This window comes from Macaca fascicularis, chromosome X (assembly GCF_037993035.2).
Source record: "Macaca fascicularis isolate 582-1 chromosome X, T2T-MFA8v1.1".
NCBI classification, from domain to species: Eukaryota; Metazoa; Chordata; class Mammalia; order Primates; family Cercopithecidae; genus Macaca; species Macaca fascicularis.
In genome coordinates, this window is record NC_088395.1 from 18,817,445 (window position 1) to 18,834,503 (window position 17,059).

A 17,059-nucleotide genomic window follows, 5' to 3' on the forward strand; every position below is an offset into this window, starting at 1 on the left:
AGTGGTGATATTCTCCAGTCCTCTCTGAGACCCAGAAAAGAAGACCGGACATCACACATGCAGCTTCTTAAACAACAGCAAGAGCTTAGACCCGTGGGTGATGGCAGCAGCTAACCAGGACGGATCACTCTTACTTTCTGCCATGGGCAGATTTCAGCATTGGAAACCTACCTTCTTTACCTAGAATTTCAGGTGGCTGGGGTACCTGTGCCACTTGAATTTCACATACTTGCTGTTGACTTTTGAAAAATATGCTAATCAGATTAAATCCAAATTCCTGATGAAGGGAACCAAATCAAAGCAGTAAAAACGTGCAGAAGGAAGAACAAACAGGACGACCGTCACCTTGGCCATTCCTACGGAGCTTGCATTCAATTCCGGGATGCCCTGATTAGTCTTATCTCCACGCTCCCACATTCCATAATCCTGGGGGAGAAAAAGGTGGGAATCAGAGGGGAGAAAGAGGTATATAAGAAGTGCTATGGGAAAAATGCTTCATGTTCCTTTTGAAACATAAGTGGATCTTCTCGGAGGCTTTGTAGACTCATACTGTGTTCTTCCTCGATTTCAGTTCATGAGACCTCTGTGCAGAATTTTAGAAGAAAATACTCAAGTGGGACAAAAGTGCATGCCACAACACTCTCAAATTTCTTATTTCTAGAAGGTATTCATTTGTAAGAAACTCTGGATGTATGGAGAACAAACTATTTTATCTTCTTAAGATCGAATAAAATGCTGCCTCTCTATTTAGTCGATGCCTTTGAACTTATGTTGTAAGATGGAATACAGAAACTTTAGCACATGGGTCATAACTAGTCGAAGCCAGCAAAAGCATTTAAAATAATTTAGTACCTATTTTTAGCATTACCTCTTGGGGAAAAAATGCTCAGCAAGTAACTGGAGCCAAAGTCACAACTGAGACACAGAACACTGAACCTACGTGGTATTTACAAACCAATTACTAGGGATTGACTCAGAATGCTGGCACCCAGAGAACTTGATACATGTGTACCTAACGTATAATTCATATTCTCATTAAAAAATCCACATATGGGATGCTATTTTATTTTTTTATTTTTATTTTTTGAGACGGAGTCTCGCTCTGTCGCCCAGGCTGGACTGCAGTGGCCGGATCTCAGCTCACTGCAAGCTCCGCCTCCTGGGTTTACGCCATTCTCCTGCCTCAGCCTCCCGAGTAGCTGGGACTACAGGTGCCTGTCACCTCGTCCGGCTAGTTTTTTGTATTTTTTAGTAGAGACGGGGTTTCACCGTGTTAGCCAGGATGGTCTCGATCTCCTGACCTCGTGATCCGCCCGTCTTGGCCTCCCGAAGTGCTGGGATTACAGGCTTGAGCCACCACGCCCGGCTATGGGATGCTATTTTAAACAATGCTGTGTGTACTACTGAAAGCTGACCACCCAACTTACACAGGACTGATGCCAACATTTCAGTCTTTATTTTTTTATCTCCAAAAAGGAATATTTTCTTTTTTCTTTTCTTTTTTTTTTTTTTTTTTTTGAGACGGAGTCTGGCTCTGTTGCTCAGGCTGGAGTGCAGTGGCGTGGTCTCAGCTCGCTGCAACCTCCACCTCCCAGGTTCAAGCAATTCTCCTGCCTCAGCCTCCCGAGTAGCTGGGATTACAGGCGCACACCACCACACCTGGCTACTTTTTGTATTTTTAGTAGAGACGGAGTTTTGCCATACTGGTCAGGCTGGTCTCAAACTCCTGACCTCAGGTGATCCACCTGTCCCGGCCTCCAAAAGTGCTGGGATTACAGGCGTGAGCCACCACGCCTGGCCGGAGCATTTTCAAAATGTGGAGACTGAGACTCAGGCATCCTAGAGCAACTTCCCCGCTGAGCATGCCTGGTGACTGAGCCTGGGCTTCTTTCCTTGAGCACTCCTCTCATCTGCGCCTTCCTGTGGCCCAACCCACCTTTCCTCCAACCCTGGCACTGGGTGATTTATCCTCAAAAACTGCTCTGATTGCTGCTTTCCCTTGCTTCAGGGTCTAAAATGACAAATGGTGTATTTCCTAGTGGATCACATTCACCTCTCTCTCTCTGGATGTCCACATGCCCCATGATCTGGCCTCCTTAGACACACCCACAAGCTGAGAGTGGAACACAAGATCCACTTACGTTCTACTCTTTTCCAATGTCAGCTTTCCCCCTAAGTCTACTCCTTTACTCTGTACCCTTTTCCTCAAGCACCCCCCAGCCCACCCAGCCGCACTCAGAGCCTGTTCCTGCCTCTGGGACTGCACAAGCTATTCCTGTACCCAAACTCCCTATCTCCTCCCTTCTGCTGATCTAGACTCTGCTCAGCTTCCAAGGTCCAACTCAATGCCCACCCTTTCCACAAAGACTTCTCAAGTTTCTTCAGACCAAGGTTTGTCAACTTCAGCACTACTCCATTTCGAGCCAGGTAATCTAAGCCGTGGGGGGCGGGCCTGTGCATTGTAGGATGTCTAGCAGCAGTCCTAGTCTTGGCTCACTAGATGCCAGGAACACCTACTGACCAGGTGCGACAACCAAAAATGTCTCCAGATGTCACCAAATGTCTCCTGGGAGGGCAAGATTGCCTCTCGTTGGGAATCACTGCTTTAGACCTGAGGTCAGCGAACTCCATCCAGTCTTTGGACCAAATCGAGTTTCCTGCTTATTTTTGCAAAGTCTGTCTGAGACACAGCCATGCTCATTTGTTTACATGTGGTCTATGGCTGCTTTCATGCTACAAAGGCAGAGCCAAGTAGCTGTGACAGAGACCCTAGGGCCTGTAGAGCCAAACATATTTACTCTCTGGCCCTTTACAGAAAACCTTTGCTGACCTTCTTTTAGACCATAGTGGCTTTTTTTAAAGCCAACCTTTACCTTTTCCCTCCTTCCCTGATAGCTTTACACACTGGGGTTGTTGTGTAAAGGTGCCTCAGGCTTTGCCTTCCAAACCAGACAGAAGCTCAGAGGAAAGGGGGTTTATATACATTTATACTCAGCAAATCTGGCCCAGGTTGGGGCTCTGCCTGGCTTGAGCCCCTCTACCTGTGGCCCGGTTTGGGGTGATGCTCGTGGCACTCCAGCTCCCACCAAGGTGCTAATGCTGCTACCTCTTTAGCCCCAACTCAAGCCAGCACATATGCATCCTGCAGGACATTTTAGGATCTTATTTCAAACAAGCATAATGGGAACTACCATTTAATCCAGTAATTCCACTCCTGGGTAGCTACCCAGAGGAAAAGAAGTCGTTATATGAAAAAAAAACACTTGCACATGCATGTTTATAACAGCAAAAACATGGAACCAGCCAAAGGCCCGTCAGTCAATGAGTATTTAAAGAAGCTGTGGTATATATATGATGGAATACTACTCAGCCATAAAAAGGAATAAATTAATGGCATTCGCAACGACCTGGATGAGACTGGAGACTATTACTCTAAGTGAAGTAACTCAGGAACGGAAAACCAAATATTGTATGTTCTTACTCCTAAGTGGGAGCTAAGCTATGAGGATGCAAAGGCATAAGAATGACACAATGGACTTTGGGGACTCAGAGGGAAAGGGTGGGAAGGGGGAGAGGAATGAAAGACTACAAATAGGGTGCACTGTATACTGCCTGGGTGATGGGTGCACCAAAATCTCACAAATCATCACTAAAGGACTTTAATGTAACCAAACACCACCTGTTCTCTAATAACCTATGGAAATAAAAATAAAATAAAATAAAATAAAACAAGCATAATGGGCCGGGAGCGGTAGCTCATGCCTATAATCCCAGTACTTTGGGAGGCCGAGGCTGGAGGATCACCTAAGGTCAGGAGTTCGAGACCAGCCCAGCCAACATGGCGAAACCCCATTTCTACTAAAAATACAAAAATTAGCCAGGCATGGTGGCAGGCACCTGTAATCCCAGCTAATCAGGAGGCTGAGACAGGAGAATCACTTGAACCTGGGAGGCGGAGGTTGCAGTGAGCTTAGATCATGCCATTGCACACCAGACAGGGTGATGGAGCAAGAATCCAAATAAATAAAATAAAATAAAATAAAATAAAATAAAAAAAACAAGCATAATGGATTCAGACAGAGCACAGAGTGCATTCCAAAAACATGAAACCCCCAACTCTATCCCAGGACAAAACTACGCACTTTGTGTGTGGAGATGACACAATCTCATAGCTCTAGTCTCACTAACTTTTTGGTGAGCCCCAAACAGCCTGGCCCTCAAAACACTGTATGATTTTTATTCTTTTTGATGACTGGCACATCGGAAAAGACTGCCAGGGTTGATACTTACAGCGACTTTATATGCAGCTTCTATGTAGAAGACAAGATTCTGTATGAAGGCCACCTCATCGAGGGTGAAAATGATACGTAAGCCTAGCAAAGAAAAACAATGAGGTTATGAAGCCATGTTGCAGAGAGCTGCCAGTCACAAATTACAAATATCACACTAGGAAATAAACCCTTTTACCCTCATTTTCATTTTTCTTCCAAAGGCATCAAAAATGAAGTCTGAAGTAAGGCATAACAGTGAATGTCTAATCTCAGAAAAGAGGGAAGGTAGGAGGGAAGGAAGGAGGGAAGGAAGGAAAATAAGGAGAAGGAATGGCTCCATTTTGCTGTGTGTGCCTATGAGTAGAAAGGGTTGAGAGAGATTTGGAACCTCTGGTACAGGTTGGATTGGTGCTGAGAAGGTTCCAACAAAGCAAGGATTTTAGTCCAGAAGAACCACAGACACCGTCCCTATCTTTGAGTGAGCCAAAGAGAAGGGTGAATACTTTTCCCAGTGGGAGACAGGGAGTCCCCAACTCCAGGAGCTGGCCTTCCACCCTGCGGAAAAATACAGTCAGTTATAACAAACACAGGTATTTTTAAAGTATGAATTCTGGAAGTTGCTATGGATATGATAGGAAATGGACTCTTACATCAATGACGGAAGCTTAGCTAGTAAGCCAGATTAGAAGTTGAATCAGAACTAAGTTTAACTAGAAACTGAAAACAATTTGGCAATATATGAGTTGCCTTTGAGTGATATCTAACTCTCAGAAGGAAGTAAATGAAGATGGGGTCAAAGTTGGTATTGCAACATTAGTTATAGAAGCAAAATAAAAGAAGGAAGGAATAGTTTAGGTATGGTATATCCATTGATAAACTCACTAAAATAATGTTTATGAAGAGCTTGTTATATCATGGGAGAAATGCTTGTTATAACGCTGTGTAATAAAAAGACTATGTTTATGTGTACAACGTGACCTTAAACATGTAAAAAAAAAATGCACAGGAAAAAAAGACTTGGAGGAGACACAGCCAAATGAAAGTTGGCAGTGGAATTTTTTTCTTTGTATTCTGTTATATTTTCCAAAATATCTACAGTGAGCTCATATTAACTTTCATAGCCAAAACGTAACTTTATAAATGTGTGATTTATTCACACAGCCAAAACAATACTGCTGACTGATTTCTGGGATTTTGAGGGTTTCACACTTGTGGTCTGCAATGAATGGGAGGCCTCAGACACATCAGTTGACTGGACTGGTAGGTGATACGAACTCCGAGATACAGCTGCTAAGTGCCCTAACGTGGGGGAGCATCTGTGGCACATGCCATCGTGGGAGACAGACCTCCTGGTATAAGACCCTAGTGGGAGAGAGAGAGGCCTGGCGTTCAGGCTGTCACAGAGGCCAGCGGCTCCAGCTTCAACGGGAACGAGGCACACCGCCGGCAAACTGTGAGCCTACTCAGCCTGCTGAGTAGCGGGCTGCTCAACCTGCTCTGGGCACGCCGCTGAGTGGCGGAAATGGTGTTGTTCAAATATAATTTGGAAAAGTGAGGGTGTGTCTAGAAGAGGGTGACCAGGTAGTGAGTGGGAGAGCTGAAAGGACAGGGCTGCTGATCCTGGAGGAGAAAAGTCTAAGAGCAGGGGTGAGATGGTCTGCAGATAGCTAAGTGTCAAAGTTAGACCGGACCTAGGTGGCTCCAGGAACTAGGAGAGTGATGGTAAGGGGGCTGTATGCTCAACAGAGGGAAACTAAGAGAGCCAGCTCAACAGCCTTCGCCCTGCTGCTGCCCAGGTGGAGGGTGACTGTCCTCTCCGCAGGTTACAGACAGGGTCTCTGCACTCCCTGCCCTATCGCAGAAACAAATGCATGGAATATGGGGAAGCATGCTTGTCTTTTGTGTAAACTGCTAATTTATAATACTGATTGCTATGGTTTGAATGTGTCCCCTCCAAAACTGAGGTGTGGCCAATGTGATGGTATTAAGAGGTGGGGCCGTAAGAGGCGATTAGGCCCTGTGGACTCCTCCCATCCTGCATGGGATGAAGGCTCTTACGAAACAGGCTTCGTGGAGCCTCTGGCTCTCCTGCCCTTCTGGCCTCCCCCACGAGAGGGCACAGCGGTCCTCCTCTTTGGAGGATGGAGCCCTTACCGGACAACTGAGCCTGGTAGTGCCTTGGTCATGAACTTCCCAGCCTCCAGAACTGTGAGAAAATGCATTTTGGTTCGGTATAAATGGCCTTGTCTGAGAAATTTTATTAAAGCAGTGAAGCAGCACATGGCCTGACACACTGGCCGCTGCCTGCCCTTCTCCCACCCCTCTTCCAGATTGTCACTCCTTATACAACGGGCTCCAGCAATCCCGGCTCACCTGAGGCGGTCATCTGGGCCAGGAACAGGAGGAAGAGAGAGGTGGCATCCACCTGGAGGTGGCCCCACTGGTCATCGTCCACCACCGTGCCGCAGGTGGCGGTGTTGTACTTGGCGTGCAGGCTGTCCTTGGTGCTCTGAGTGTGTTTGAACTTCTCCACTTTGGCCACCTGAGGGAGAAGGCAAGCCCGCTCTGCATAGTTATAGGGGTTCATGGCTGGCAGAGATCACCGCCATGGCCAGCCACCTGGATCTAGAGCTCTTATCTGCTACTTCTGGGAGCCAGAGGGACGGAGGGCAGCTGCTAGGTGGCACAGCACAGAGGGACTGTGCTGGGGATTCTTCTCGCCCACTCGCCTGAAATGTCCCAGCCTGGGGGGAATCTCATCTGCAGGAGTGACAGGTCATGCCAAAGGGTGTCCTTGTCTACATATCCCCAGCTGTGACACATGGCAGATACTCAAGGAGAGACGGATGGAGGGAAGAAGGGAGAGAAGGAGAGGAGGAAAGGAACCTGTTTAAATTTCAATTTCTTGTTTCTTAATGTTGAAAGGAAAAGAGCAACTATGTCTTTGCTTGCGCTGACTGAGGGTGGGGACTGCTTCGTCTTCATCTTTGAATTTGTGCAGATCCTAGTATAATGTTCTGTATGCAGTACATGCTCAATGAATTGTTTTATTTACCCCTCACTGAAAATACCACTCAACAATAATATCAAGTTTTAAAAACTCAAGCATTTCATCTCAATGAAAATATACCCTTTCGTAAACATGATGGAGTAAACAATAATATAAGGCTTTCTAGAAGCCGCTTTTAAAAAAATGTTTTCTTCCCCCTCCAAAAAAAGCATGTTTCTCCTTTTATCCATGTAACTCTTCAAAAGAGATTCTCAGAAACTGTCCTTTGAGACGGTGGTTCAATAGTAAAGTTACTGAAAATAATTTTAAAAAGAGAAGGTAGCTGGGCATGGTAGTTCCTCACGCCTGTAATCCTAACACTTTCGGAGGCCAAGGCGGGAGGATCACTGGCGTCCAGGTGTTCAAGACCAGCCTGGGCAACATAGTGAGATGCTGTATCTTAAAAAAAAAAAAAAAAAAAAAAAAATTAGCTAGGTGTGGTAGTACACACCCGAGTTGGGAGAACCACTTGAGCCCAGGAGTTTGAGGTTGCAGTGAGCCATGATTGCACCACTGCACTCAGCCTGGGTGACAGAGTGAGACTCTGTAAGACTAAGTGAGACTGTGTAAGACTCTGTCTCAAAAAAAAAAAAAAAAAAAAAAAAAAGAGAGAGAGAGAGAGAGAAAGTAAGCAAAATATTTTCAATTTCTCTTCCTCTTGAGAAGTACAAAACATCTTAAGCATGTTAACTGTCACAATTACAATGACATGGAATGCCCACTTGGCAAACACATGTGTTGGTTCTGCCTACCTGTCTCATCATGCACTGGAGAAGACCTCGCATCAGCTTCACCACGTTCTATGGAGATAAAGCAGAATCAGCAACACGGCCCAGGGTCCTTGCTGCAGGAAAATCACCTCCTGATCACTGTGGCTGGCAAGCCAGTGCTGCCCAGCAACTGCCCTGGAAACGCCAGTCCCGAGCCTACGTGAGTGTTCTGATGGTTCATGTCCTCTCTGCTCCATCATAAAGAAAGAAATATCTCAACAAAGTGACTTATCTCAAATAAAGGGGTTGGATCAGATGATATCCGCCAGCTCTGAAATTCAGTGACTCCTCGCTGACATCTTAGCAACACAATTCCTGTAAGTGTAGTACTCTGGAGCTTTATGTCATATTTCTTGGTAATTTATTTTTGTTACACTAAGTCCACCATGCCTGCCCAAAAGTAATGTTCGCCAACATGGCCATTTGTGAAACCATCACTGAATTATTGAGTAAAGCTCTAACAAAATGCAACTGACAGCCAAGGTTTCTGAATAATATGATTTATTGTAACCAATTACTACTCTTATTATCCTCATTATAAATAACAACAATAATGCTACATTAATACGTGAGACACCATGTCGCAGACGATCCACTGACCGTGAGGCCATTGAAGAATGTCTGAATCAAAGATAAATCCCAAGGGCTCTCATGCCAAGAGAATGATTTTTATATTTCAATGCTACCACTCAAAACACTTGGAAAATACTTCCTGTGTTCAGGGACAGATTATTTTGCTACAAACTCAGTGATGGCAAATCTTTGGTAGGTATCTTGGTTCTAGATTTGGGAAAACAATAAAAGGACTTCATTGTCCTGTATGGTGAATAACAGAGGCCCCCAAATTGGATAACACCAATTTGGTTCAAAATTAAAGGGTGACCATAAACTACTAAGATTGCTTTCCTAGAATGGCTCAAATTAGAAAGGCATTTTTAAGGGAAGTTTCAAAAATATTTTAAGCAGTAGCAATAATGTTTGGATAAATATCCTTCCAGAGTGACTACTCTGAAGAGTACATGCTTTGGAATGTGAAGCTGTGGTGAGGTGACTTTTAAAAAACTTATCAGTTTATGATGATGTCTTGTGCATAAATATGTACAAAATGGATAAAGTACGTGTGAAAGAAATGTAACTAATTATACAAATTTACACTTTGGGGTTAGAAATGTGGATGCAACCACGTGCGGTGGCTCATGCCTGCAATTCCAGCACTTTGGGAGGCTAAGGCGGGTGGATCACTTGACGCCAGGAGTTCGAAACCAGCCTGGCCAACATGGTAAAACCCTTTCTCTACTAGAAATACAAAATAAGCTGGGCATGGTGGCAGTCGCCTGTAATCCCAGCTATTCGAGCGGCTGAAGCAGGAGAATCGCTTGAAACTGGGAGGCGGAAGTTGCGGTGAGCTGAGATCGCACCACTGCACTCCAGCCTGGGTGACAGAGTGAGACTCCATCTCAAAAAAAAAAAAAAGAAATGTGGTTGCTTTCATCTTCTATTTGGTATGATTTTGGATGTTGTCATTGTCTTACGGGGGAATCTCCAATCTCAAACAGAAAGACCAATGTGAGGTTGAGACTATCTAAGTGCTTCCCCAAAATATTCTATAGCAGAAATAGAGGAGAGGGGCCGGGCGCGGTGGCTCAAGCCTGTAATCCCAGCACTTTGGGAGGCCGAGACGGGCGGATCACGAGGTCAGGAGATCGAGACCATCCTGGCTAACACGGTGAAACCCCGTCTCTACTAAAAAATACAAAAAACTAGCCAGGCGAGGTGGCGGGCGCCTGTAGTCCCAGCTACTCAGGAGGCTGAGACAGGAGAATGGCGTAAACCCGGGAGGCGGAGCTTGCAGTGAGCCGAGATCACGCCACTGCACTCCAGCCTGGGTGACAGAGCCAGACTCCGTCTCAAAGAAAAAAAAAAAAAAAAAAAAAAAAGAAATAGAGGAGAGGCCTGCACCGAAACAGTTCTGCATGCATAGCTACTTCTCTGTGGGTTTTTCAGTTCAAGGAGAAGGTGGCTGAGTAGCCGAGATACAGCCATCAGTCACTATTACCTGCTCCAGCTCGTAGGCCTTGGCCTTGTCCTCATCGCGGTCTGCATTCTTGCGGTAGGCCATGCCCAGGCCCCACACAGCCAGGATACTGTAGATGTTATCCCGCACCCAGGCATCCTTCTGCTCATGGCTGGCTGACAGTAGCCCCGTGACGGGATTCTATTAGAGAAGAGACACAAAATGGCTCAGTGCCACCCTTCATGCAGTCCCTAGGTAACAGATGCTTGCCCTAATAGGGCAGATGAGGACTGGGACCTGGAAAAGGAAGACCAAAGTTCCAGTCCTTGCTCTGCCACTAACAGTGTGACCTTGGGTGAGACATCACATCCCTTCTCAGCACCCTAGTTTCCTCACTTGTATAATGAGGATACACGACTAGAAAATCTCTCAGGAACATTGTAGCTCTTATGTTCTTGCTTTCAGACGAGACCACACTGTTGTAAGTGGTAAAACAGAAGAAACAGCAAACAGGAAAAGACGGCAAGGCTTTCACAAAGCTGCATATTGCAGACTATAGGTCTTCTTCAGCCTTCATGTGTCCACACCAATAGGTAAAGCATTGAACCTGTAAGCAAGAAACCTGGAGGCGGGGCCCCAATCCACTTTCTAGCTCTGTGTGACCAGGGAAACCACGTTCCCTCTCTGGGTAATCCAGATACTTCATGTGCCTAAACAGAAAGTGTCAAGCAAGAGGACATCTAGGAGTCCTATTTAGCTATGATATCATGGGTATTTAAAAGGGCAACTGAGTCACTAAAAAGCCAGACCTTGCCACAAAAAATTATACACAAATGTTCATAGCAGCATTATTCATAAAAGCCAAAAAGTGGAAATAAGCCAAATACTCATCAACTGATAAATGGATAAACGAAATGTGGTCTATACAAACAATGAAACATTATTTGGTGGAAAAAGAAGTATCGATGCATGCTACGACAGGGATGGACCTTGAAGACATCACCCTAAGTGAAAGAAGCCAGATGCCAAAGGCTACATATTGTGTGATTCCATTTGTATGAAAAGTCTAGAAAAGACAAAGCTATAGAGACATAAAGTAGATTAGTGGTTGACTGGGCTGGGAGTAGAGGTAGAATCTGGAAGTCAGTGGCTGCTAGTTTTTTTTTTTTTTTTTTTTTGTGATGAAAATGCTCAAAAATTGATTGTGGTGATGAATGCACAAATCTGTGAATATACTAAAAACCATCCAGTTGTACAGCTTAAATAGGTGAATTGTATGGTAAGTAAATAAAGCTATTAATTTTTTAAAAGCCAGTCCTAATACACTCTGCCTAGAAATCAGATTAGAGTCACATAATGATAAAGTCTCTGTTGACATTTCCTGAAAATTTGTACATATCTAATAAAATGTATCATAACAATCAGAATCTTGTAAACTTAAAAAATTACATTACTCAAAAGGGTAGCATATTATTTACAAGATAGTTCATGAAAAAACTCCACTGGGTACATTCATAGTGATACTGCCAATATTAGGTAAAAAACACTGGCATAGTTTCACACGTTCCCACCTAAGGAATTAAATATTTGACTTTCTCCTCTAACAAATCTACGCCCTCTATCAAAAACTCTAAAACATCTAAAACTCAACTGATATTACCCACAGGAGCAATAGCATTCAATGTATTGACATGGTTCTACGGCCAACAACTATGAATCACTGACGTTAAAGTCAACCAGAATTGACATCTAGGAATGACTGAAAGTACAAATCTTATTCCAACAGTGGACTACTGGTATTCTTTTAGAAAATCACTATTCACCAATAATGTACAACATAAGCATTTTGGCTGGGTATGGTGGCTCACACCTGTAATCCCAGCACTTTGGGAGGCTGAGGCCTGTGGATTACTTGAGGACAAGAGTTCTAGACCAGCCTGGCCAACATGGTGAAACTCTGTCTCTACTAAAAATACAAAAATTAGCTGGGTGTGGTGGTGCGCGCCTGTAGTCCCAGCTACTCAGGAGGCTGAGACAGGAGAATCACTTGAATCCAGGATGCAGAGGCTGCAGTGAGTCGAGATTGTGCCATTGCACTCCAGCCTAGGTGACAAAAGTGAGACTCCATCTCGAAAACAACAACGTAAGCATCTTTATCTGTTCTGAGGCCTGTTGGGTAAGCCAGAGACAGGGAAACTTCAGGAGACCCAGAGTAAGAACTCAACCCATTCCTCGTGTGCCCACCAACCATGAGTCTACTAAAACAAACAACCTTGTGGTAACACAGCAGTGATCACTTACACATAGTGCCAAGTGTGGTTTGGATTATGAAATATCCCTGTCCTGTTAACTGAAAGTCATCTCTCTTACTCTTTAGACACCGCTTAACTGTTGGAGTAGATTAGTTCATCCTCACCCAAAGCTATATTGTCTGTCCCCCTCATTCAACTACAGAGAAGCAGTCTGAGTGTTTCAGGGGATCCCCATATTCAGAACCATACACATACATGCCACGTAAAATTAGGGTGTTACTGCACTTAGCAATAGGAATATTTACTTTTTGACTTGCTTCTCTTGTTAAGTCTATAAAAACCAATGCACTGTGTTGGAAGAAGACGGGGGTGGTTCCATTTTGACGTGATTCATAACACCTGAAATGACCACAGATTGGCAGATACTCTGCCACTTCTGCTCTGCTGTCCCTTCTTTGAGATGGAGTCTCACTCTTGTCACCCATGCTGGAGTGCAATGGTGCAATCTCGGCTCAGTGCAACCTCTGCCTCCCGGGTTCAAGTGATTTTCCTGCCCCAGCCTCCCGAGTAGCTGGGATTACAGGTGCCTGCCAGCACGCCTGGCTAAATTTTTGTATTTTTAGTAGAGACGGAGTTTCACCATGTTAGTCAGGCTGGTCTCGAGTTCCTCACCTCAGGTGATTTTCCTACCTCGGCCTCCCAAAGTGCTGGGATTACAGGCATGAGACACCGCACCCAGCCACTGCTGTCCCTTCTAATAGGGATGACCCAGTGGTTTTGTCTTTGAGTCATTCCCTTGCCTGGAGATGGACTATGCTGCCGTATCTGTACTCTCACTCACTGATGCTTATGAACCACCTGAACAGGCCCATCTCTTTGGAGCTCTGGAGTCTTTATTTTAAGTATGGCAATGGAGGAGGAAAAAAAAGCCTGCCCTGTCTGATGCCATTCTGCAAGCTAAACATAAACACAGGCAAATGCAGACCACTGGAGGACGGTGGGGAGATTGGTCCAAGCCAAGCCTATGGTTTCAGATATGATCATTTTAACCATATGTTGCTTTCCAAACACTGAAAAACACTATTTAGCTATATCTGCACCCACACAGAGCATTGTAGAAATACATAACCGTAATCAGATAGATGTATGTTTTTCAGTTGTCTTTCTTCCTTCTCTTTTTTGCTTGGTTCCCTCCCCCTCATGTCAGCAATTCCACACACTCCATGTAACAACCCCATATATACATTTTTTCCTATGTGTTACTAAAACCAGATTTTTATATATATACATATATATAAAAATAATTGTACCCCTTAAATAGGTGAAGTCTATATATATATATGTATGTATAAATTCCTGTTCATGCACAGGTTTTCTTTTTGGAGGTGGGGATCACTGTTGTTTTGTTCTCTTTTTAGATGGAGTTTCGCTCTTGTCACCAGGCTGGAGTGCAATGGCGTGATCTCGACTCACTGCAACCTCTGCCTCCCGGGTTCAAGAGATTCTCCTGCCTCAGCCTCTCGAGTAGCTTGGATTACAGGCGCATGACACCACACCCGGCTAATTTTTGTATTTTCAGTAGAGACAGGGTTTCACCATGTTGGTCAGGCTGGTCTCGAACTCCTGACCTCAGGTGATCCGCCTACCTTGGCCTCCCAAAGTGCTGGGATTACAGGCGTAAGCCACCACGCCCGGTCAGGGCCACTGTTTTTAACGAGCGGGATGGTGGGATCATATGATACACACTGCTGCACCCTGCATCTCTCTTTCAACAGGACCTATGAGGTCCCTCCAAGTCACCTGGCATAGTTCAAACTCATGAGTTTTAGAGGCTGCATCATATTCCATAGAAAATCCCTGTAATAACGGGTATTCATTTGTTTTCTGGGATTTTTTTTAAAATTTGGCAATACAAGGACTGTAATAAATATCCTTATATATTCAACAGTGCTTTTATTTCCATGGAATAGAATCCCAAAAATGGGTCTGCTGGGTTGGCATGTTATATGCATATACACTTTAAATTTTCATAACTATTCCCCATCTCTGCCATAAGTTATCAATAGTTTTAATTTTTTGTCAGTCTGATGGGTGTAAAGTGATATCTCATCACCATTTTTATTTTTACAATTTTTATATCCCTGACTACCAGTGAATTTAACTATCCAGTCATTCTTGTCTGGGAGAGAGGACCACTGGATTTGCTCTTCTGTGAGCTGATTTTTAGTTTCGTGTGTGTGTGTGTGTGTGTGTGTGTGTATGTGTGATGGAGTCTCACTCTGTCACCCAGGTTGGAGTGCAGTGGTGCGATCTCGGCTCACCGAAACCTCCGTCTTGGGGATTCAAGCAATTCTCCTGCCTCAGACACCCGAGTAGCTGGCATTACAGGCACCCGCCACCACACCCATCTAATTTTTGTACTTTTAGTAGAGACAGGTTTTCTTCTCATGTTGGTCAGGCTGATCTTGAACTCCTGACCTCAAGTGATCCACCCGCTTTGGCCTCCCAAAGTGCTGGGATTATAGGCGTGAGCCACCGCACCTGGCCTAGTTTCTTTTTAACCAGGTATTATTTCACCACTGCTACCTACAAAGACAACCTTCCATGTATTTTGTTTAAGAGCAGAGGCTAGAATCAAACTGCCCGTGTTCAAAGCTCTCCTACCATCCAGCTGTGACCTTGAGCAAATGATTTCGGTGTCCATCTGTCAAATGGGGATTACAACAATGTGTACACCTCATAGGGATTTGTGAAGATTAAATGAATTCATATCAAGCTTTTTGGGCTCTGTCTGGCACACATAACTGCTCAATAACTGCAATGTTTAATATTATTGACCTGTTTGAACAGCTTTCATTAACATTATTTCTTCTTCATATAATTACAATAATTTCAGGAAGTCAGATGATATAGCTAGGGGAGGAATCTGCAAGTGAGGTCGATGTAACCATCATTTTTATTAGAAAAAAGCACCACAGTTGGGGATGCCCTCTTTTATCATTACTATAAACATTACTGGTGAAGATATTTTATCACATTGACATTTTTGAAACAAAAAAACCTGGCCACTCTGTCCTCTCCACACCCGAGTCTTGCCTTTCCCCTTCAAGTTTAGCCCTGAATTTTGCTCATTCATATAAATTTTCTCTGTTTACTTTGCTAAACTCTGTGTACCTTGACTGAAAAAAATCATGACTGATATCAGCGGCAAATTCTGTAATAGTATCCACTTTCCCACCTATATCAGGTGACTGGATATAGAGTCATGAAGGATGGGAAATGGGGCACATCTCTAGAGATGGCAACTCAGAGGGTAGCTAAGAATCATAAGCAGTAGGTATCACAAGCCGGTCTTAGTGGAGACAGCCCGAACCTGCACTGACAGTTAGCATCCCTGCTGCAGGAGAACCTGCCAATGATATCCTTAAACTCTATGAGAAGGGGCCAGAGACAGAGGAGCCTAATATAAACTGACTTTCATCAAAAGCAAGGGGCCAAGAGCTGAGCAGCTTGTCCTTTATCTCCAGCCATTTGTTCACCTCTCTTACCTTCTCCACTTCCTCTGGGTTTCTAATCTAGGAAAAGTGCCCTTGTTGGCTGCTGTTGACGAAGAATAAAGGGCAGGCCCCTATGACCTAGAATGGATTGGGGCCCAGAGCTTGTCCCCTATGGTCTGGTAACAACATTAACATCTCAGTGGCTTATTACAACAAATGTTTACTTTTTGTCCATGCCTCGTGTCCACCCCTGGCCGGCTGTGGTTCTGCTCTGTGTTATCTTCCCTCTAGGAACCAGGCTACTCGAGCAACTTGTATCTAAAACACTGCCTGTATGAGACCATTCTCACATTGCTATAAGGAAATATCTGACACTGGGTAATTTATAAGAAAAGAGGTTTAACTGGCTCATGGTTCTGTGGGCTGTACAGGAAGCGTGGCGGCATCTGCTTCTGGGGAGGTCTCAGGGAGCTTTTATTCACGGTGGAAGGCAAAATGGGAGCAGGCAAAACGGGAGCAGGCACTTCACATGGCAAGAGCAGAAGCAAGAGGGAGATGGGGGAGGCGCCACATACTTTTAAACTACCAGATCTCGGGAGAACTCACAATTGCAAGGACGGCACCAAGGGGTGCTAAACCGTTTCTCACAAATACTAAACCATTCATAAGAAATCCACCTGCATGATCCAATCACCTCCCGGCAGGCTCCACCTCCAAAACCGGGGTTGCATTTCGATATGAGATTTGGGCGGGGACAAACATCCAAGCTATATCACTGCCCATCCTGCGCACAGGAGAAGACAAACACAGCGGTCAGTTCATCATGAAGATAAAACAATCCTAGATGTGTATGAACCTAACAAGAGGTAAAGGAATAAACACACAGATGGACAGAACAGAGTCTAGAAATAGATCCACATGAACAGGACAAACTGATTTTTAACAAAGATCTAAAGACAATCCAAGAAAGAACAGTATTTTCAACAGTGTTGGGACAAGTGGACATACATATGCAAGAAAAAGAACCTCCATCTCAGTTCCACAGCTGTAGACCAGTTTGGAGAATACTACCATCTCAACCATAATGAGTCTTCTGATCCACGAACATGGGATGTCTTTCTGGCACAATCTGAAGCCTGGTTTTCATACTACAAGATTCCTAAAGGCAAAGCCTATCTTTTTCGTTTACCACTCTAGCGCAAGGTC

General features: G+C 44.5%; 1 protein-coding gene across 8 annotated transcripts in view; it reads right to left on the reverse strand.

The window, feature by feature from the left end:
* Positions 1 to 17,059, reverse strand: part of PHKA2 (phosphorylase kinase regulatory subunit alpha 2) — a 91,332-nt gene that overhangs the window by 51,793 nt on the left and 22,480 nt on the right. For 7 of the 8 annotated variants that reach the window (XR_012429813.1, XR_012429811.1, XR_012429812.1 and 4 more), the window contains exons 2-6: positions 10,147 to 10,305; positions 8,073 to 8,120; positions 6,645 to 6,813; positions 4,291 to 4,373; positions 346 to 426 (exon numbers count right to left, since the gene is read on the reverse strand). Coding sequence is in view for 4 of the 8 variants with exons in the window: in XM_005593095.4 (XP_005593152.1) it covers positions 346 to 426; positions 4,291 to 4,373; positions 6,645 to 6,813; positions 8,073 to 8,120; positions 10,147 to 10,305 (540 nt within the window). In the remaining 4 variants the exon portion in view is untranslated. Of the gene's footprint in view, positions 1 to 345; positions 427 to 4,290; positions 4,374 to 6,644; positions 6,814 to 8,072; positions 8,165 to 10,146; positions 10,306 to 17,059 lie in introns of those variants that run through there. The other variant, XM_045383943.3, reaches the window with a different exon arrangement.